The 23,840-nt window shown below is 40.5% G+C and overlaps 1 protein-coding gene and 1 long non-coding RNA gene across 6 annotated transcripts in view; both read left to right on the forward strand.

Moving 5' to 3' along the window:
* The window catches only part of LOC110155739 (nuclear receptor coactivator 2-like), a 37,310-nt gene extending 28,081 nt beyond the window's left edge, over positions 1–9,229 (forward strand). For 2 of the 5 annotated variants that reach the window (XM_055151985.1, XM_055151987.1), the window contains exons 14-18: positions 267–546; positions 2,753–3,002; positions 5,507–5,600; positions 5,694–5,768; positions 6,943–9,229. In XM_055151985.1, the coding sequence (XP_055007960.1) occupies positions 267–546; positions 2,753–3,002; positions 5,507–5,600; positions 5,694–5,768; positions 6,943–6,954 (711 nt within the window). In that variant the 3' untranslated portion in view covers positions 6,955–9,229. The remainder of the gene's footprint in view (positions 1–266; positions 547–2,752; positions 3,003–5,506; positions 5,601–5,693; positions 5,769–6,942) is intronic. The other 3 variants (XM_055151986.1, XM_055151988.1, XM_055151989.1) reach the window with 2 other exon arrangements.
* Positions 9,230–11,308: 2,079 nt separating this feature from the next.
* On the forward strand, positions 11,309–14,695 carry LOC129408398 (uncharacterized). The gene is made up of 2 exons (XR_008631917.1): positions 11,309–14,286; positions 14,391–14,695. It is a non-coding gene; the product is annotated as an uncharacterized LOC129408398 (long non-coding RNA).
* The last annotated feature ends 9,145 nt before the right edge of the window (positions 14,696–23,840 follow it).

Genomic DNA, 23,840 nt, shown 5'->3' on the forward strand with positions numbered 1-23,840 from the left:
TTAAATTTCATTATTTAAAATTACCATATTATTATTTTATTCATTTAGGAGGTTTATTATTATGAATTAGAATTTCATTATTTTTATTACTTTATATTACAGGTTTTAATTAAAATTCCTAAACATAAACATTTTGAGGGGTTGTAAAGGTAAAATAAAATATAAAAACATAGTTCCAGCTCATCCTTCCTCGAAAAAAAAAAAAAAGAATGAAAAACTGTAAAAAAAAAAATCTAAATAATAACTGTAATTCCCCCTCCCTCCAGCAGGTGGGCATGAGCGCACAGATGGTGCAGCGACAGCGCGAGTATCTGACTAACCACCTGCGTCAGAGGCAGCAGCTCCACCAGCAGAGGGCGCTCCTGATGCGCGGCTCCAACATGGCGCCCGCCGGAGCTCCTCCCCCGCCCGGGCCCCCGAACCCGCGCCTGGCCCCCGGACCCCCCCCGCAGCAGTACGCCTACCCGGGGAACAGCTACGGTACTGGGCTGGCCCCGTCCCCTCCTCCCCTCTCCCCCGCGTACGGCGCCTTCTACGGCGGCTCAGGTAGAACGCCAACGCAACGACCGAGACAACCAATCAGAATTCACTTTACTAACACCACTTTGTTTTGCTCTGTTTGATTTCTAGTCGTTTCAGTCTCTCTGTCTCCTTCTCTGCTATTTTCAAATCTTCCAAAATTCTAATTCATACTAACAATTAATCGCACGAAAACTTTTAATGAGCTCGATAACTTTTCTGGCCGCAATAATTTCTATTTGCATGTTTGTTCGTTTTCCTCGTCTCTGTCGTTCTCTCTGCCGAAGAGTCTGAATGTCTAAATGTTTCTTTCGCTCTCTGACTCCTCTTGTTTCCTGAGTGTAATGACGCGTAAACCAGCATGTCAGCATAGAATATACACAGATTATTTGTTCATCAACACACCGGATGTGTGCGCAGCCTGAGCGCAGAAAGCCCCGATGTCTGTGCGGTTTAAAACATCAAAATCGCCATGTGACAAAACAAGACCCGATGCCAAATAGGCGAGTTTCATTGTTGACAAAAGCGTGCGTTGCATGCTGGGAATTATTTTGGTCGGCGGCATTAAACACTAATTGAACATGACGGACGGAGCGAGAAAACACGTAAAGGTATTGATCCCGGTTATTTATCCACTCTAACGGCAGAGGACCCAAGACCATTTGACCAGAAATTGGTCATAAACATCGACGGACGACAAATCACCTTTTCAACCCCGACAAAAGGTGGAACAAACCAAATTTCTGGTCAGAATCTCCAACTACCTGGACAAATATTCACTTGGGCGATATCCACAATGACTTGGTGGAAACTCCTGGGCCATTCACAGCAGAAAAGATGAAAACCTCCAAGAGTCTCGATGTGTTGTTGAACTTGTTGGAGTCCACGGTTTGTTAGGATCTTCTACGTTTGCTCTGCGGATGTTTGAAAGTCGTTTAATTCACCGTTAGCGGTTCTTTTCACTCAGAATACGAAAAAGACATTTTCCTTCTTCCGTGCTTCTATTTGTGCATCCGATAATGCAGCAGGAATTTACCATTATCGGGGATAAATACACGAGGTTACGCACTGTGTTTGACGCTACCGTGTTTCTTGCCTCTGACCAAAATATTTCCCAGCAGCAACGCGGGCTTTTAATAACAACGACGTCAACTCAAACTCGCCTATACAGCGAACGAAACACAAACGACGAGAAGAAATGACGACATTTGTCTGTCTAAATCATCCTGAGTTTGCAGAGAACATTTTGTATGTGGAGCGACAACAAAACAAAATCCCGATCCTTCGTTCAACCTCAGTTATGAATTTAAAAAGTCAACGCCAAAGTGAAAGGCTCCAACTGTTCACCAAGAAACACCTTCCACTGCAAAGAGACCAAGACGTGATGTTTCTGTAAAACCACAAGAACAAGAAAGTGCAGCTCAGTCTGTTTGTCTTCTGCTCCTCAACATTAACAAACCGGATTTTGTTTTGTCGTGGCTCCACATACAAAATGTTCTCTGTAAACTCAGGATGATTTCTTAGTCAGACAAATGTTTCCTTTTTGGTTCTTCCTGTGGATCAATCCTGCCCATCACCTTCACCTTTCACTATTTTTCAATTCTGTTGGGAAGAGAAACAGTTTGAACAGAGGTTTGAGTCACACACATCTGATTCACTTTTGCATTTATGGAGTTCACAAACTAATTTCTCAAGTCGTTTTCCGCTGTTAGGATCCAACAACCACAACAATTAACGATGTCCGAATCCCAAAACTAAAATATGACAATATCAGAACCAGAAACAAAAGTGATATTGGTTCAAAAGACTTGAAAAGATCGACTTTGTCAATAAACACGTCCCACTGGGAAAACAAACATGGAGGTTTGATGATCACTTTTTCGGAAAATCCTTCCCAGTGTGAATTGCGATGACCGGAACGTCCCAGATTTGAGATGCATGTTTAGGGTCATAGTCTGTACAAAGGATGTTGTTGTTTTGAAATGGGATTCAGTCTCTCTCAGATGTGAACTCTTCTGGACGGGTTTAAAAAGTGGCCTGTGTCAATAATCTGGATTTAAAAACACAATTCACATCTTTAATTGGCATTTATAGTGCTGGTAAAATGCAATGATACGTGTCCAGAAGAGCTCAGCCTCAGGAGCAGCTGTAGAAACTGAACTTTGTAATATTATTTTCCTGACCTGTTGGTGTCCTGTCGACTTTTCTCACTCGTTTCTGTCGCCCCCTGCAGGAATGACCCAGCAGCAGCAGCAGCAGCAGCAGCAGCAGCAGCAGCAGGACTCCTCCGGTTTTAGTCCTCTGCTCTCCCCCAGACACCAGGCCCAAAGCTCCAGCATGATCCAACCAAACCAGGCCCAGAACCAGGTCCAGAACCAGGTCCAGAACCAGGTCCAGAGCCAGAGCCACGCTGGCCCCCCCGGGTACCACCAGCCCAGCGGGGACATGAACGGCTGGACTCAGGGCAACATGTCCGGCAACAAGTGAGAATCAGCTCCGTTTCTACAAATACAATTCACTACAAAACTAAACTAAACTAAACAAATGTTATTAGTTTTGTAGTGAATTAATAAGGAATGGGTTTATTGGCTTTGTCTGACGAGAAAAACAATAACCAATAATCATTCATTGTTGGGATGAGCGATACATCGGGTCCAGTATCAGTATCGACTGATATCGACCCTGATTGGACAATATTGACATTGATATTCAAGATATTTTTTAACACAACAAATGAGTTAAAACAGAAATGTAACAGTGTCATTGTCTGTATGTGACACAAACATGTAAAAAGTATTTGATATCTCACATAAATACATTTTGTTTATATTTCCAGAAGTGAAAAGTTTATTTGTGATTTTTATTTCAACATAAGATACATTTTAGGCCTTGGTATTGATTGTAAATTCTAATAAATATCAGTATCTGCAAATACAGTTTAACAGCCACAGCAGCAGGCTAAATATCGGATCTCGATATTGGCTCAAAAAAAGAAAAAAGGTGGTGTAACGGTTCATGTTTTCGTGCTGAACCGTTTTGGCACGGGGCGTTGGGTTCAGTGCAGGTCTGCGCACGAGTGAGTTCACGCAATTAGTGTGTGTTTATTTTCCTCCACTACATGTGCAGCTACATGGAGACTCAGATCTGTAATATTCACAAGGAATTCGTTCCGTGATTGGAGCAGTGTTTCCCTCAGCGCTTTATAGTTAGAGCGACCGCTTTCACAACAACTGCCCCCGACTTCACCACGTCCCTCTGAACCAGCGATGCCACTAACTTACTGTATTCCGACTACTTTTTTCGGTAACGAGTGTCTAACGCAGTGCTATTTCCAAACCAGTAGACAGATTTAAGTTACTTCTGTAATACACTGTGCGTTACTATTTTTGTGTTTCACGGCAACGTAGGTTATTTATTTATGTTTATTTTTTGGCGACGTGCGTTATGTGACCCCAAAGATCGTATAAATCGTCTCTGGTGACACGTTTCCTGTGATGTTACGTCGTCTCCGCTCCGTCACGAGTCAGATGTAAATAATGGAGGGAGAGAGGTACGACTTTTGCAGCTGGAAATACAAACATTATTTAGATTTTATTTCAGATAAGGACGGCAACATAAAGGTTTGTTGTTCACTCTGTGCTGGAGACAAAGTGTTGTCTGCTTCAAGAAAACAACATCAAACCTAAAGAAACATCGAGAGACGCAGAACGGCACAACCACGTTAACAGAGCCGGTCCCATCCGCTGCGAAGAAAACAGTAACGTAAAGTAACTTGTAATCTAACTCAGTTACTTTTAAAAGCAAGTAGTCAGTAATTTTCCTAAATTACTTTTTAAAGACGTAATCAGTAGTCAGTAGTCTGATTACTATTTCAAAGTAACCATGGCAACACTGCTCTGAACCACGTGAATCCTCGCAAAACTACGTTGATCCTCACTTACGCCTTTCGCCGGCACGAAATCTCCGCTTGTATTTTGTTCCCAAACTGTACCGACAATGAACCGAACCGTGACCTCAAAACCGAAGTACGTGCCGAACCGTGTTTTTTGCGTACAACAAACACTGTATTTTAAAGGTTGTATAGAGGATTTTTTAAGGGAAGAGAAATACAGACACAGTCCTTTTTCAAATGTTGTTCATGCGTGACACCACCTTCCTCCTCCACAGCCTCAGTAGAAACATCTCCTCCCGCCTCTTTACTCTAGAAATCACACGTTTGTTTACAGCCGGTGCGCGTTCAGAATTACTGTTGAAGTGACCTGTCTAGAAATAATTTCAGCGACCGACACGTCTTCACTTTTTAGACCCTTCGTCTGCTTCAGTCGCGCCATCGCTGGAAGGAATCTCGTAAATCTTTTCTCCTTCTCTTCTTCTTTCAGCGACCTCAAAAATCGACTTTTTTTGGCAGCGAACTGGTCGTGGATCCTCGTCCGCCGTCGCGACAAACTTTGTACGAAATGTGAGAAAGCGACAGTTTAAAAAAAGCCTCTAAGAACCGACGCATAAACCACGTAATCCCCGCGCGCCGACGAGTCAGTTACACTAGAAACGTAGGGAGTTTGATTGACAACCCAACAGCCAATAGAAAATGAGGGAGCCTCGTTTTCTATTGGCTGATGTTTCTCTGGCCTCAACACGTCCACGGTTGATCGATTTTCATTCTTTTTTTTTTGGTCATCATAATTACAAAGCTGCTGCGTCTCTGTAATGGTGTTTTAAACTTTCACTGACAATTTGAAACTGAAAAAAAAAATCCTCCATACAACCTTTAAAATACTTTTTTAGAAACAATTTTCACACATTTCTGAATGAACCAGAGTCTCTTTTTCTATTCTCCAAGAGCTCCAGTGACAGAGCTGTGGGCGGGGACAGGGGGAAGGTGAAAACAGATATTTTGTCAGACCTCAGCTTTAAACACAGACAGTAGAGAAGTGTGTCGCTGTACTGAAACTCCTCTCATGTGTTTTTTTTTTCTTCTTGTGTTGAGTCTGTACCAGGGCCAGTCGTTCCCTCAGCCCGGCCTCCTGTACTCAGACCCGGGCGTGAACATGAGCGGCGTCGGGGCGATGGCGGGCGACCCGGTGAGGAGCGGCGCGGGCTTATCACTTTATATTTTACATTTTCAGTTTAAATCCCAGAGTTTAGTGACGTGTTTTTGTGTGTTTTTGTGGCAGGTGAGCGACAGCAGTCTGATCCTGGAGCAGCTGGCGGGGATGGACATGCTCCCGCCCGACACAGACTCCTCCTCAGTGAGTTTTTTTACATCAACTACGACCCGACCAATATGGACTTTTTTGCGGCCGATTTGCAGTTTTGGGAAGTTTACTTTTAAAATGTAATCCCCTACAGATTACAGATTACACACACCAGAATGTAGTTTGTAACAGAATCCATTAAATTATTTAAAGTGAGTAATGTAATCTGATTACTTTGGATTACTTGATTTGCTGTAGAGAAACAAAGACGAGGATCTGAACATAAGAAGTTTTGTCTGATAAAAGAAAATAAAAAGTCCAGACTTTACTGAACCAAATTAAAAATATTATTGATACAAGACGAAGAAACACGTCCACACAGCAGGATTTAGTCCTGTTAAATCCTGTTTTGGATCTGGTTTAGTCCTGGTTTAGTTGTGGTTTAATCCTGGTTTTAGACCTGGTTTTAGACCTGGTTTAGTCCTGGTTCAGTCCTGGTTTAGACCTGGTTTAGTCCTGGTTTAGTCCTGATTTTAGACCTGGTTTTAGACCTGGTTTTAGACCTGGTTTAGACCTGGTTTAGTCCTGGTTCAGTCTTGATTTAGACCTGGTTCAGTCCTGGTTTAGTCCTGGTTTAGTCCTGGTTTTAGACCTGGTTTTAGAACTGGTTTGGTCCTGGTTTAGACCTGGTTTTAGACCTGGTTTAGTCCTGGTTTAGTCCTGGTTTAGTCCTGGTTTTAGACCTGGTTTTAGACCTGGTTTTCCTGGTTTAGACCTGGTTTTAGACCTGGTTAGTCCTGGTTTAGTCCTGGTTTAGTCCTGGTTTTAGACCTGGTTTTAGACCTGGTTTTAGAACTGGTTTGGTCCTGGTTTAGACCTGGTTTTAGACCTGGTTTAGTCCTGGTTTAGTCCTGGTTTAGTCCTGGTTTAGTCCTGGTTTAGTCCTGGTTTAGTCCTGGTTTAGTCCTTGTTTAGACTTGGTTCAGACCTGATTCAGTCCTGGTTTAGTCCTGGTTTAGTCCTGGTTCAGTTTTGTTGACACTGTTTGTTAATGTGCACATTGTGTCGCCATAAGTGCTGAACATTCCACCGTAGACATACACGTAGAACACCCCCAGCGTCACGTCAGGTCTAAGTATCAGTAGAAACAAACCGGTGATTCGTCAGAGATTCGGTTTTGGCATTTTAATTTAAATCTTCTCATTTTCGCTTTTTTCTCTTTTCGTAGAATTTCTGCTGATGCTGAAGCCGCTGCAGAAAGTGAAAGTGAAAGTGAAGCCATCTCTCCCTCAAAACAAACTGCACAAAACAAGAAACTGCGAAAGAAAAGACTCGACGAGGACAAAAAGGACGGACGGACGGATAACTTATGCAACGACGACGACGACGAAGAGTGGAGATTTTTTTTTTCCTGGAATGTACGAAAACTTAAAAAAAAAAAAAATCCCGGCTGAACTCGCCCAGAGCTTCAGACGCCAAAGAGCGCCACGAACCACGAGACCCAAACTGTACTTTTGTAGAAGAAAATAGCAGAAATATGAACTTTTATTTATAGTTTTGAAGAGAATAGATATTTGTACGATAAATGAAGACGTTTAAGCTGAAGAGGCACATGTTTCCAGATTAATATATTTGAGCTTTTGCTGTAGATTCTCAGACGATCACACTGTAATTTTGAGCTGATTTTTGAATGAAATCTATGTATAATTTTATATTTATTGACTCTTTGACAGATACTTGACCTGAAAAGCACAAAATCACTTCGAGTACAGAGAGAAAAAAATGCAGTTTGACAATCAAACTTCAAAAATTCTACTGAAATGAACGAAAAACTGATTTCTGTGACAGTTTAAAGAGGGGGTATTTATATTTATATTTTTCCATCCGTGCATGTTTGAGTAATTTAGCGATCTCTCCCGGTCAAACCCTTCTTACGGTTAGCAGTACGAGTCTGTACGAAGCTCCGCCCACAAACCTACGTCACTCACGCTCCCGCACGACAATTCTACGTAAATATATAAAAACTGTACACAGCGAAATCCGTGTGTCAATCATTCATTCGTTTTTCAAAATAAAATCAGAAATAAGAAAACGAAAAAAACAACGATTTGTCTCCAAAACCAAAATGAAAAAACAGATAATGATTCGTTTTTTCAGTTTTCAATTTTGTGTTTAAACGAAAAATGGAAAAAACGGATAACGGACTAAACCAGAACTGGACCAGGTCCAGGACCAGACCGGGACAAAGACCAGCACTGAGACCAGGACTGAGACCAGGACTGAGACCAGGACTTAGACTGGGACCAGACCAGGACCAGACCGTGACTGAGACCGGGACTGACACCGGGAGGGAGACCGGGAAGGAGGCCGGGACCAGACCAGGACCAGACTGTGATTGAGACCAGGACCAGACTAGGACTGAGACCAGGACTGAGGCTGAGACCAGACCAGGACAAGACCGTGACTGAGACCAGGACCAAGAGGCCGGGACCAGACTGGGACCAGACCAGGGCCAGACTGTGATTGAGACCGGGACTTGAGACTGAGACCAAACCGGGACTGAACACGGTTCACTGGTTCAGTCCTGGTTCAGTCCTGGTTCAGTCCTGGTTTAGTCCAGAATCTCAGTTTAAGTCACAGAAACGGGAAACGGCCGTTATCCGTTTTTTTCCATTTTTCATTTAAACACAAAATCGAAAACTGAAAAAACGAATCATTATCTGTTTTTTCATTTTGGTTTTGGAGACAAATAATGAAGAAAATAGTTGTTTTTTCATTTTCCTATTTTTGGTTTTATATATTTGGATTCAGCGACTCCACAAACCTGATGCGACGTGCAGGACTTTCGTTAGCGGACTGTTTTGCAATCGCGCTCTGAAGGGGGAGTGACTTAGCACGGAGAGGGAAGCCTATAAAATATGTTCACACGTTGTTTTTGGCAAAGTTTGGCAGGATTTTCAAAAACAATAAAAGGAACACAGTGATTTAAATACGTGATGCGTTAAGCCAAATTTACGGTCGTGCGTAAAATCGTTTGCGTCGCCGTGAACTTCTGAAATTTTCTAACTACGAATCAAACGAACACAGATAATAACAGAAATTTTTCTAAATCTACAGAAATTTCCAGTACTCCGCTTTCCCGCTTCATTTTATTTACACGAACACCAAATTAAAATTGTCGCCGATCGAACCGTAAATCAAAAACCACGGCGGCGACGGCGCACGATGAGTCGACGCGGAACTAAACTTCGGCCTTTACGACGAAAACCCCAGAGAAATGTAATACCCCCTCTTTAAGATTATTTAGCTTCATATTATTTCAAGATATTTGTGATTTACTTCTTTTTTTTTTTTCTTTTCAACTTTGTCGGCATTTCAAAAAGTCAGAAAATCTTAGTCTACTGAATTAATTAAAGAAGTACATTTAACGACTAATATTAAGAACAGTTGAAGCAAAAACAGATGTTTAACTAAATAACAAAAATGTAAAACTTTTAAAGAAATGTGTTTGAAAATGTTCTGAATTCATTTGAACAGTTGGACAATCGTGTTTTCGCTGTAAAGTTCCACAGTCGTTTCACTCTTGGGTTTTTATTTTGGTGGAGCTTTTAGTTTAGAGCTCGTTTCACCAGCGAAACAGAAGAACCCGTGAGTCGTTCGTTTGTTTGGTTTTCAAAATAAAACCTAAAATAAGAAACGAAAAAATAACAATTTTCTTTCATTATTTGTCTCCAAAACCAAAATGAAAAAAAAACAAAACAAAACAGATAATGATTGTTTTTTTCAGTTTTCGATTTTGTGTTTAAATGAAAAATGGAAAAAAAAAACAAAAAAAAAACGATAACGACCGTTTCCCGTTTACGTGATTTAAACTGCGATGCCGGACTGAACCAGGTCTAAACCAGGTCTAAACCAGGACTGAACCAGGACTGAACCAGGTCTAAACCAGGACTAAACCAGGACTAAACCGGGACTGAACCAGGATTGAACCAGGACTAAACCAGGTTTAACCAGGACTAAACCAGGACTAAACCAGAACTGAACCAGGACTAAACCAGGACTGAATCAGGACTAAACCAGGACTAAACCAGAACTGAACCAGGACTAAACCAGGACTGAATCAGGACTAAACCGGGTTTAAACCGGGTCTAAACCGGGACTGAACCAGGACTAAACCAGAACTAAACCAGAACTAAACCAGGTCTAAACCAGGACTAAACCAGGACTAAACAAGGACTGAACCAGGACTAGACCAGGACTAAACCAGAACTGAACCAGGACTAAACCAGGACTGAACCAGGACTAAACCAGGACTGAACCAGGACTGAACCAGGACTAGACCAGGACTAAACCATTTTCAGTCCTAGTGTGGTCCCAGTCCCGGTCCCGGTCTGGTCCCGCTCTCAATCCTGGTCTCAATTCTGGTCTCAGTCCCGGTCTCAGTTCCAGTCCTGGTCCCAGACTGAGTCCTTGATCCCGGTCTATGTCATGGTCTCAGTCCCGGTCTGGTCCCAAACCTGGTTCAGTCCTGGTTCAGTTCAGTCACGGGAGTCACGTAAACGGGAAACGGTAGTTTTTTTTTTTTTCCATTTTTCATTTAAACACAAAATCGAAAACTGAAAAAAACCCCAAATCATTATCTGTTTTTTTTTTTTTTTCATTTTGGTTTTGGAGACAAATAATGAGGAAAATTGTTGTTTTTTCGTTTTCTTATTTTTGGTTTTATGTTGAAAAACGAATGAACGAACGACACACAGATTCAGAACCGGAGACCAAACTGTTGTGTAGCTTCAGTAACCGATACTTTTATTGTAACGATGAGCAGCGCTGATGAATCTGACCGTTTTACAAAAATTTACATCAATTCTGATATAAAAAAAAAAAAAAGATGCAGAAAGTAGCATTAGCTTTAGCGTTAGCATTAGCGTTTTGGTCACTTTAATCTATTTCAACAAACCTGCTCCTCCTTTTCTCACATAAAACTCTTTAGACTAGATTATAACATTTAAATTCACACATTTCTGTTGTAACTCTTGAACCTAAGGTGCTTCTAGAGCCTCCAAAGACTTTTAGCCGCAGACGTGAATGTGACGTATTTCAGGTACTTTTCAAAACGACACTGGATTAGCTTTAGCCGCAGATGCTAAACGTGTAGCTTTTTTTGCCTTAGAGCCGCCGTTTTGTGTCGTTTTCACACCGTCCCGTTTCTAAAACCACTGACGGCGAGACACCGAGGGGGACGCGGCTCGACGGGGACGGACATTTACCGTTTTTACAGTTTTTGATTTTGTGTTTAAATGAAAAATGAAAAAAAAAAAAACGGATAATGACCGTTTTCTGTTTACGTGACTTAAACTGTGATGCAGGACTGAACCGGGACTAAACCAAGACTAAACCAGGACTAAACCAGGACTGAACCAGGACTAAACCTGGACTAAACCAGGACTGAACCAGGACTAAATCTGGACTAAACCTGGACTGAACCAGGACTAAACCTGGACTAAACCAGGACTGAACCAGGACTGAACCAGGACTGAACCAGGACTGAACCAGGACTGAACCAGGACTGAACCAGGACTAAACCTGGACTAAACCAGGACTGAACCAGGACTAAACCAGGACTAAACCTGGACTGAACCAGGACTAAACCTGGACTAAACCTGGACTGAACCAGGACTGAACCAGGACTGAACCAGGACTAAACCAGGACTGAACCAGGACTGAACCAGGACTAAACCAGGACTGAACCAGGACTGAACCAGGACTAAACCAGGACTAACCAGGACTAAACTAGGACTAAACCAAGACTAAAAGAGGACTGAACCAGGACTAAACTGTTTTCAGTCCTAGTCTGGTCCCAGTCTCGGTTCCGGTCCAGGACATTTACCGTTTATTTTTCCCGCAGATTTTCTAAAACAAATAAATATGAAGTTTGGAAGCTCAGGTCGAATCATCTCTGTGGAAATAATGAACACAAGATCTCTAACTTTTAATTTAAACTCTTTTCTGAAACTTTATGAACCACAAAGTTATTAAAACGTGTCACGGAATCGTTTTAAATTTGATTGTTGGTTTTAAAACAGCCGATGCCTTTGAACTCTTAATATTTTCATTTTTGAAAAGTCTGTGGGAAAAAATAAATGGAAAATTTAATTCCAGAATCAGAACTTTCGAAGCGGCGAGACTGTTGAGCTCCTTTGGATTTAAAATTTCAGAAAAGCACCAGTTTTAATCTTTGTTTTTAGATTACTGGCAGAAAAAAATGTACACTTTAAACATTTATAAATATACAATAAACAAAACAAACATCAACAAAAAACATATTAAATTAAAAAAAATATATATTAATATTTAAAAAAAAATCTATATATTTTTTGTTTGGCTAAAAATAAATAAATAAATAAATTCTTACGTGAAAAAATTTTTTATGGTTATTTCCAGTCAGAATAATTTGAAATGAACCCAAAACAGCGAGTTAGTTACAGACTTATAATTTCACGTTTAAATCTAGAGATAAAACTTGAAAAATAAAAATTCCCCCGACGTGTCTCGACTTAAATCTTTAGACTAAACAGAAGGTTTTGCTCATGTTGTTGTTTTTTGTTTTTGTTTTTTTTCCTAAATCTCATTCACCACTTTTGTCCCTTTAACTCTGGACTCAGGGCAACGCCATCCACTGGTTTAAAGCTGCATTGTGTAACTTTTCTGCTGGAGGTTGCGCCGCATAGACATAGGGGGTGTTACTGCTTTGCTTGGCATGTTCCAGAATGTGGCAGTTTAAAACTCTACTCAGCCTTTGTTTCACTGGAGGTGATTTTATTGTTCAGAAAACCTTGAAGTACCTGGGCTCTTGTGTGAACGGGCTCGCCTCTCCACAGAACTGGTCTGCGCTTTGTCTCCATGGAGATAGAGTTTAATGGGGTTTAATGCCGCTCCGTGAAACATTCCAGGCTGAACACTTAAGTGCGTCGACATGGAGACTAGCGCGTGGCGTTTCCTCCCAAGAAAAGTTACACAGTGCATCTTTAAGATATATACAGTCTATAGGTAAAGCTATAGACCCTATACAGATACATACAGTCTATAGGTAACTTCATACACCGTGTACAGATATATTTTGTCTATAAGTAAATAGATAATAATAATAATACAAATAATTATATATTGTATTGTTAACCATAGACTGTATACACATATATACGGTCTATAGGTAACTGCATATAGATATATACAGTCTATAGGGAACATATGGAAGATAATTTGTTATATAATAATGTTTGTTTTTTTAACTCTGAAAAAAGATGTTTGAAATATTTTATTCCGAATTCTAGTGGCTGAAATTTGAAGTTTACTTTCAATTCAAAATAAACAATATTTTCAAGCCCTCAAAAAAATTCACCAGTCGAAATTCAGAACGTAAACTTCGCAGTGAAAAATTTCACGGCAAAGAGCCAAGATGCCAAGGCAGAAGCAATCGATCATGTGACATATGAGCGAGGAGGACAGAGGCCGTTTCCTATTGGCTGTTCTCATTTGTGGGCGGGGTTTACACTTAACCAATCAAAGAGATGGAGTTTTGATGAGGTTAATTTTGACCAATCAGATCATGTCACTGCAACATTTCCTGTTTCTTACTAAGTTAGATCGAATCACTTTGGATCGATTGCTTCTGCCTTGGCATCTCAGATCTTTTCTGCGAATTTTACACTCTGAATTTTGACTGTTGAATTTGAAGGCTTGAAGATATTTGTGCTGAATATTTAAAAGGTGATTTTTTAAATATTGAATTTTATACACTGAAAATTTCACAAACAAAAATTCACAATAAAAATAATTCAAACATGTTTTTTCAGAGGAAAAAATTTCAAAGTGAGAAATTCAACAGCGTTTAAAATTCAAAATCTGATGAAACAAATGATCTTCCATAGGAACTCCACAGACTTTATACAGATATATACAGTCTACAGGTAACATCAGACCGTATACAGATATATACGGTCTATAGGCAACTCCATAGACTGTATATACATATATATTGTATTGTTTCCTATAGACCGTGTACAGATGGAGTCTAGGTAAAAACAGACTGTTTCTAGATATATACAATTTATAAGGCAGCGCTATAGACTGTACACAGATATATACAGTCTAAAGATAAAACTATAGAATATATATAGAACGATATATAGTCTATAGGTAACAACAGACAGACAGTCAAAATGTACTGCCATAGACTGTATACAGATATATACGATCTATAGGTAACTCCAGAGACTGTACACAGATATATATTGTATTGTTACCTATAGACTGTATATATCTGTATACATTCTATATCTTTACGTATAGACTGTAAAAAAACTGTATACATTCTGCAGCTTTACCTTTAGACTGTCTATATCTGTATACGGTCTATAGCGTTACCTATGGACTGTATACAGATATAGATTCTATAGGTAACGCCACAGACTGTATACACATATATATTGTAGTGTTTCCTGTAGACTGTATATATCTGTATATGGTCTATAGCTTTACCTATAGACAGTATACACATATATACAGTCTATAGGTAATGTTATAGACCGTATACAGATACATAGTCTATAGGTAAGGTTATAGACTGTATATATCTGTATACACTAAAGACAGTATACACATATATACAGTCTATAGTTAACATTATAGACCGTATACAGATTTATATATATTGTAGCATTATATATAGACTGTATGCAGATATACACAGTCTATAGGAAACACCAGACCGTACACAGATGTTTGACATTATACGTGTTACATTCCGCGTGTTCTTCAGATCAGTTGCTATGGTTACGGTGGCCATATTTGGTTCTGTGGAAGGTTCCGTGTTGGATGTTTGGATGAGGAGTTTTTGGAGCTGCAGCTGTACAGTCTGAGCTTCTGCCATAACTGCTGTTCGTACGATCCACTGTAAATACAGGTTTTTATCCAAAATATCACCCGCCTCCTTTTGTCTTCTGTGTCACTGAGCAAACACCAAACACTTTCACTCACATGAACGTACTTTTACACACAGACAAACATACAGACATTCATTCTGTGTAAATTTATGTTTATTTGGTCTTATATAATGTATACTCTGATTAGAAATTTACACTTTTAACACTTTTATTACTGTTTATTACGATGTTCGGACCTGCTGTGTGGACACAAATTATTATCCTGTTAGGACCAGTACCACAGAAATGTACTTTTTACTTTATTTAATGAAATAATAGAATATTCTTATGTCTCAAACACAAACTGTTACCAAAATATACATAACAAATCTGAATCAATCATATTAAAGTAATCAGTGTATCATTTTTCAATATAAAACCAAAAATAAGAAAATGAAAAAAATATTTTCTTCATTATTTGTCTCCAACACTAAAATTATTCATTTTTTCAGTTTTCTTTTTTTTTATTTAAATGAAAAATGAAAAATATAAAAATAAAATAGATAGTGGACTGAACCAGGACTAAACTGTTTTCAGTCCTGGTCTGGTCCTGGTTTGGTCCTGGTGTCAGTCCTGGTCTCAATCACGACCTGGTCCTGGTCTGGTTCTGGGATCAGTTCTGATCTCAGTCCCAGTCTCAATCCCGGTCCTGTTCCCAATCTCAGTCCTGGTCTCAGTTCTGGTCCCGGACTCAGTCTTGCTCTGGTCCCAGTCTAAGTCCTGGTCTCAGTCCCAGTCTGGTTCCAGTCTGGTCAGACCTGGTTCAGTCCTGGTCCTGGTCCTGAACTCAGTCTTGCTCTGGTCCCAGTCTAAGTCCTGGTCTCAGTCCCAGTCTGGTTCCAATCTGGTCAGACCTGGTCTCAGTCCTGGTCCTGTTCCCAGTCTCAGTCCTGGGCTCACTTCTTGTCTGGTCCCGGTCCAGGGCTCAAACTTGGTCTCAGTCCCTGTCTCAGTGCCAGTCTCAGTCCTGGTCGAACCTGGTTTAGTTCTGGTTCAGTCCATTATCCAAATGAAAAATTCAGTCAGTCCAATCAGTCCAAAAGAAAAATGGAAAAATCAATTTTTCATTTAAACACAAAATCAAAAACTGAAAAAACAAATCATTATCAGTTTTTTCATTTTGGTTTTGGAGACAAATAATGAAGAAAATTGTTGTTTTTTCGTTTTCTTATTTTTGGTTTTATTTTGAAAAACAAATGAACGAATGACACACAGATTTAAAGCCTCCATATGTAACTTTTTAGCCAAAAATAGACAAAATCTTGGTGTGTTGGTTCTGTTTACTGAACTGAAAAACTAAACTGAACTGTGACGGGGCTCGCATCTCCACAAACCCGACTCTTATTTGGCTTAGAAGAGAGCCAGTTCTTCCATGGGATCATACAGATGAGCTGCCACCTCCAGAAAGTGACACAGTGTGGCTTTAATCTGATGTTGTGCAGCGTTCAGGGTTTTAATTGTCAAAATGATGGATTGTTTATTGATCGAAGTCTAAGGCCGGTGACGCCAGCAGCACCCGAGGGAGACGCCGGCAGCACCCGAGGGAGACCAGCTATGATTAAAAACCCCTCACCCTCCTCTTCTGAGCAAACGAAGCTGCACCGTTGTCAGGCTGCATGTTCTCCCTGTGCCTGTGGTCCTGAAACGTGAGCATGACCCTGGAGATGAGACAGGACCTGTAGGGAGCATCATCTGCCCAACTTTTTGAAACATTTTTGAAAATAAATCTGTACCTTGTATCATTTTTTTACACTAAAAAAGTAAAATTCTACGAGATATTTCATGAAATTCTCTTGGTGTTTACTGGACCCTAGTCTGATTCATCAGATGGTTTCACTTGGTGTAAACCACAGGTGTCAAACATATGGCCCGGGGGCCAGATCTGGCCCTCCAAGACCTTTAATCTGGCCCTCGGCTGATTTTCTACTCAAATATTTTAATGATATTTTCTATTAAAATCGTGTTAATTTTCTGTGGTGTTTATCACAGCAGCGTCTCCAGCGTCTCTGTACGTGGCCCCTCCCACCAGAGCAGCACAAATGAAGACTTGTCTCTTTCCAAACGCTCTTAAAGGACGATCGTTTTGACTGTTGACCGTGACACCCTCATCAGAAAAATGTCCAACATGAGAAAAGTGGAGCCGAGTGCAGGATTTTACAACAAAAATGGACTTATTCCTGTTTATACAAGTTCATGTTAAAACTTTGTGTTGAAATTGTATTTTTCTTAAAGTTTCAGGTTGTTCATAATATTATAATATTTTGTAAAAGAAAGAGTTCATCAATTAAAAAAGATTTCTGTAATAGATTTGTGTTTCTCTACACAAATATTTGAACTTCTTGTTATTTTTGGGGTTTATATGACATGAGTTTTCAGATCCAGACACTTTGGGATCAAAGTCGGTTGGACACGACCCCCGGAACAAAGTGAGTTTGACACTCCTGGTGTAAACCATGTGACCTCGCAGCAGGTAGGATTCGTTCGCTCAACAGTAGGCGGGTGCTTTTTTATTTTTATTTTTTAAATTTAACCAATCGCTGTTATTTGGTCATGACATATGTAACGCACCGCTAGCGGGACTAACTGGTGTATTAAGCTTTTCCCAAATCCCGTAGGAATAAGAACAAAAACGTCTTTCCCCTTGATAAAATTCACCAAACATTCTCTTTGTTCCGGCTTTAAATCCTCGATCTGGGGGAATCGCTGCCAACACAGAATGTCTGTCTCTTCGCTGATTGGCTGATGCTCGAACTCACACTTCTGGGGTTTTTGCAACTTGTCTAGTGTGTTCTGATTCCTGATCTAGTCACTGGAGAGAAATGAAACTGAGCGGAGGCACTAGGTGGCGCCAGACTGGCTACTGGGACCCCGTTTACACTGAAACGAATCCGCGTATCATCGTATCGGAAACGATCTGCGTCCAGACACGTCGTTTCTATGTCTGCAAGTCTTCACTATCCACACAACTTTGAGCAGATTTAAGTTTTACAGAAACAAAACTTAAGGCAAGTGTTGCAGATTTGCAACAACTAATTGCCAATTACCTACTTACTCCAAATCCATATTTTATGACCTTTTTTTACTCAGGAGCCTTTTCTCCCATCCGTGCTGATAAACGTGGACGATGCTCCACACAAACGACCTGCCAGAAGTGCAAAGTACTTTTGTTGTTTACAAAGGATAAAAATTGTTTCTTGGAGAACCACAGGAAAAAGTGCTGTTGTTGTGCCGCTGTAAAGCTGTTCCACTCTGCTTTATGTTTTCACTGTTATGAAAAGTGGTTCACACATAAAGTTAGTGTTCATATCATTTTCAGTCTTCAGTCTTAATTTACCACATCGGACCAATGCTGCAAATCTGAAACATCCCAGAACACACTGCATGTGAAGGTCTTCTCTCAAAAAAAAAGTCAGGATTGTATATTACTACACATATGATTATTTTCCCCAAATATCAGATTTTTTCCTAAAATTAAATTTGAGCCTGAGAGGGTTAAAACCACATGACTCATTTACATAAACTAAGCCTCAAAAAAAAAATCAAAAATAAAAAAAAAATCAGTTCTTTCCTTGTGTCTGATGTGGTTCAGTTTCTGTCGGTCTGAAGGACACAGTGACTCAGTGGAATATGAGTGTTCTGTCTGTGACAGAGGGATGTTCTGCTGATGGTGAGTCTGTTATGTGTTTCTGGTTCATGTGAAACTTTTCAGAGTTTATACGTGTGCAGGTCGTACACACAGACACACATTTATATGAATGGACACATATTCTGTCTCTTAGTGTTTTGTGGGTGAATGAGTTGGCGGTGACAGAACTACATCAGAGTATCAGAGTTTTCAGGAGTCCACACAGTCCCCATCACATCTGGACCAACATGAACTCGTGGAGCTGGAGGCACCAGATCGTTCAGACTCTGGAGCCGTTTTCAGTTGGATTAATGTGAACGAGCACTGCACCCACAACCAAAACCACTCACATACACACTAGTGTGAACGGGACCTGGCTCCACCAAGCCTCTGAACTTTAACACCTGCAGAAACCTTAAACCTGAGCTGAAAAATCTGTTTTTCTTTAATAACATCCTTATTCTTTCTGGAAACTTCCCTGCTGCACCTGTTATTGAGACGCTCTGGGGACGACACTTACTCTACTTTTTCTACAGTCTGTGACACGACAGAAAGAACAAACTTTATGTCTCTCATTTCATCTTTGGACTTTGTGGATTTTGGATCATTATGAAAAAAAAAAACACTCAAAATCTTGACAAATTTTTCATATCTTAGAAAGTTAAGAAGCACAATAGTAACATTTATATTCAACTTTCACTGACACTATGGCTCTAAATAGTTTATTTTTAAAGTTATTTGACAAAAACTGATTTTTCTGCCAGAGCTTTATGGACTATCCAGTCTGACGCCGCCCAGTTCCTCCGCTCAAGTTCATTTCTCTCCAGCGACTTGGTCAGGAATCAGAAAACACTAGACCAGGAGAGTCAAACTCAAATTCACATTGGGCCAAAATTAAAAACTGGGACTAAGTCGTGGCACAAACTAAATATTTATTGAAAAATGTCAACAACATCTGCATGTTTTCTCTTCTTTCCAGATCTGTAATATAAAACTTTTACTTATTCAAATAAATGTTTAATAATAGTTTTGCTTAAACATTGAATCCAGAACAAGCAGAATATAAAATCATAACAACATTTTAAATAAATCATGTCTCTATAGTCGATCTGTAGCTCTAATACAGATTTGACATGATCTTGTGGGCCAAATATAATTATATTGTCGGCCAAATTTGGTCCTCAGGCCTGAGCTTGACATGTCTGCACTAGACAGTTCACAAAAACCCCAGAAGTGTGAGTTCGGGCACCAGCCAATCAGAGAAGAGCCAGACATTCTGTGTTGTCCATGATTCCCGAGATCGAGGATTTAAAGTCAGAACAAAGAGAATGTTTGGTGAATTTTATCAAGAGGAAAGACGTTTTTGTTCTTATTCCTACAGGATTTGGAGCATTACGACCAAACAGCAGCGACCAATCAAAAACCTGCTCGAAAATCACAGGGTCAAACTGAGGGAGCTGAGTGTCTGTGGGAGGAGCAGGTGCTGAGCGAAGCCAAGTGTCTCGTGGCTCAGCTCCTTTTTATCCTGATGCCTTCAGGGCGTCGGTTTTATGCTCCGATACGAAAGACAAACCGGTTCTCGAATTCTTTTGTGCCTCTGCTATTAAGTTGTTAAATTCTAAGGGAACAGTTTTCTGAATGTTGAGCTCTGTCATTTGTAGATTATTATTGAGTTCCACTGGTCGACTGTAACGGACTGAATCACTGTGTGTGTGTGTGTGTGTGTGTGTGTTGTGTGTGTGTGTGTGTTTGTGTTTGTGTGAACTGCTCTGCGATGCTGCTAACAGGGCGGCAGTAGCTCAGTTGGTGGAGCATTCATAAACATCACAGGTTGAGCGTCAGATCCACTGACCCACAGGTTGGCTGGTGTGATTCCAGCTCCCACAGATGAATGCTGTTGTTGTGTCCTTGGGCAAGACGCTTAACCCACCTCACCCACAGTGTCTGCGTACACTGGTGTGTGAATGTGTGAGTGGTTCCTTGTTGTAAAGAAAGCGCTTTGAGCCTTGAAGGTGGAAAAGCGCTGTAGAAAAATGTGACCATTTGACCTCCAGTACCGACGCCAAAACATTAAATCACGTGACTGACACAACACACGCAAAACCTTAATAGAACCTTTTTAAAAAGGAAGAGCGCAGACACATTCAGTTCCTTTAAATTCCATGAAACAACACGAGAGCCCAGCACCACAGTTACCACGTTTATGTGAATAGAAATAATTTAATTCTGAATAAAAATTAATTTGGCTTTAAAAAGACCATGTAAACTCTTAATTCCTGATGAAAATCATTATTCGGAATTAAATTTAATTCCAAAGTAAGTGTTTGGTTTATTCTGATTTTAAAGCTGAATGAATTTCGTTCCTGGATCATGTTTCTCGTTTCTTCTTGTTAAAATAATGTTGGTGCTTCGGTTCAGATCCACTGACCCACAGGTTGTCTGGTGTGATTCCAGCTCCCACAGATGAATGCTGCTGTCGTTGTGTCCTTGGGCAAGACACTTAACCCACCTTGCCCACAGTGTCTGCGTACACTGGTGTGTGAATGTGTGAGTGAATGGGTGAGTGGTTCCTTGTTGTAAAGCGATTTGAGTCCCTTGAAGGTGGAAAAGCGCTATAGAAAAATGTGACCATTTACCGATGAATTGTCCTATGGGATCAATAAAGTTTTCTGAATCTGGTTAAATAAATAAAAAAAAAAGCCTGCCTACCGTCGAGTGAACGAATCCTAATACTGCGAGGTCACACGGTTTCTAAGTGAAACTGCTTTTCAACTGAGCAAATATTCCACAGATTTTCTTTTAACTAGTATTATCACATTTTAAAATTGGTTATAAGTTGAATTTCTGACATTGGGGCAAATGATGCAGCCTGATGTACGTGGATCCAGGACCGGACCGAGGACGAACGGGACGAAATGTGACTTTTGGAGATTTCTGCAGAACAAACAGAGACAGAGACAGAAGAGCGGAGTTTTGTAACCGCTCTGGCAACAGAACAGACGCAATAAAATCCGCGCAGACGTGCCGCGCTCACGTTCCGTTTTTCTTACGCTTTTGTTGGAAAGACGCCCCCAAAATAAAATTCTTAAACAAGTCTTGACAAATCCTTCAGTGTTTCCTGCTGTTGAGTCACTTGTGCGTATCTCTGTGTGTGTGTCTCTGTGCACAAAGGCGCGTATCTGGACCGGAGCCGCTGTGCGTAAAAGCGCATTGGCCAACTCCGTATCGTGCCAAAAGTCAACATTTGGGTTCGTGTCCAAACTCTCCGGGATCTTTTGACGCGCGCACGGACCCGGAGTGAAACGGCGGGTCTGATGCGAGGTGCGTGCGCGCTCAGAGGAGGGCGCTGATTGGCTGAAGCTGAGCGTGAGGAGGCCGCTGATTGGCTGAAGCTGAGCGTGAGGAGGGCGCTGATTGGCTGAGGAGCTGCGTCTGGAGCGCAGAGATGAGCGGATGGAGACAGAGCGCTCACTCCCGCGGGCTGAACTCACCGCAGACACAGATTTACACCAATCTAAAACACGCGGCGCATTTATTCTAGAGCGACCAGAAGGATGAATCATTTGGCCCAGTGTCAGAAATTCAACTTGCACCCAATTTTAAAATGTGACGATATCAGTTAAAAGAAAATCTGTGGAATATTTGCTTGATTGAATAAAATCTACTGGGTCCAACAAGACTCTGAAGTTCCATCCAAACAGTGTCCGTAAAACTCTGGCAGAAAAATCAGTTTTTCTCAAATAACTTTAAAAATAAATAAATATGGGGCCACGGTGTCAGTGAAAGTGGAATGTAAATGTTGCTGTTGTGTATCTTTTGGTACAAATTTTGTATCTCTATCCTCATAACTTTCTAAGATATGAAAATTTTGTTAAGATTTTGAGTGTTTTTTGTTTTTTTTTTCCATAATGATCCAAAATCCACAAAGTCCAAAGATGAAATGAGAGACATAAAGTTTGTTCTTTCTGTCGTGTCACAGACTGTAGAAAAAAGTGGAGTAAGTGACGTCACCAGAGCGTCTCAGTGACAGGTGCACGGCTCAGTGACAGGTGCACGGCTCAGTGACAGGTGCACGGCTCAGTGACAGGTGCACGGCTCAGTGACAGGTGCACGGCTCAGTGACAGGTGCGTCCCAATGACAGGTGCACGTCTCAGTGACAGGTGCACAGCTCAGTGACAGGTGCAAGGCTCTGTGACAGGTGCACAGCTCAGTGACAGGTGCACGGCTCAGTGACAGGTGCACGGCTCAGTGACAGGTGCAGCTCAAGTGACAGTGACAGGTACGGCTCAGTGACAGGTGCACGGCTCAGTGACAGGTGCACAGGTGACAGGTCTCAGTGACAGGTGACAGGTGCACGGCTCAGTGACAGGTGCACAGCTCAGTGACAGGTGCGTCTCAATGACAGGTACGGCTCAGTGACAGGTGCAGCTCAGGTTTTGGTCAACACAAGTTTCCAGAAAGAATAAAGAATGTTTTGTTTTAAATGATGTTTCAGCTCAGGTTTAAGGCCACAGGTGTTAAACTTCATGGACTCAGTAAACATCAAGAATTTCATGAAATTTCTCACGGAACTTTGCTTTGGCAAGTCTAAAAAAAATCATTCTAAGTACAGATTGATTTTCAAAAAAATTAAAAATAAAAAAAATTTTTTTTTTAATTGAGCAAATTATTCACCCTAATGACCAGACGTCCCTGTTGACCCGGGACAGTCCCAGTTTTGATCCTGTGTCCCCAAAACCACTGATTTGTCCCAGTTTTATGTAAGAAAAATCCCAGATGTTTCTATTTTTGATCAATTTGATCCTGCAACAGTAAAGAGAAACATAAACTGTCATTTGTTTAGGTAAAATACAAACAAATACAGACAAAAAACGCTCTGCTCCAGATTTTGCTACAATCTTCTTTCCGTCTGCACAAAAAAATAAAGATCTTGTTTATATTAAAGCAACTCTAACAACTTTAAAACAAACACAATCCAATTTCATCTTTAAACTTTTAAAACTGTAAATATTAATTAAAACGAAATGATGTAAATGGAATGTGAATAATGGATCTTTTTCATTTCATTTGAGAGTTTTTTTTTTTTTTATTAATCGCTTAAAAATCCTCTTGTCTCTGCAGAGGGTTTGTAATACCACTAATGCACCACTGCGGAACATATCAAGCAAAGACATAATCAGCCGTATCCATGGAAACAAGCAGGCGGTCGATCTCTCCACCAAAAAAGTTAGATTTTACTTCGTCTTTAACCTCCTAAGACCCAAACTCTTGCAGGTTTTGTTGATTTCTCTTTGTTATTTGGACCTGATGAGGCAAAAACTAAGAATTGTATTTTTAGAATATTTTATATTTTTATATTTATATGTCCACATGTGATTTATAAAACACTCATTTTATGTTTTAATCGTTTTGATGAAACACAATAAAGTCACAAGTGAATTCTGACTTGCAAAAACTATTTATTAAGTGTTTGAACAACTCAAAATGTGTTTCCAGGTCCAACGAGACTTTCTGATTCA

The sequence above is a fragment of the Boleophthalmus pectinirostris genome, unplaced genomic scaffold, assembly GCF_026225935.1.
Source record: "Boleophthalmus pectinirostris isolate CB_2022bp ecotype Guang Dong unplaced genomic scaffold, ASM2622593v1 HiC_scaffold_16, whole genome shotgun sequence".
In the NCBI taxonomy this organism is placed as follows: Eukaryota; Metazoa; Chordata; class Actinopteri; order Gobiiformes; family Gobiidae; genus Boleophthalmus; species Boleophthalmus pectinirostris.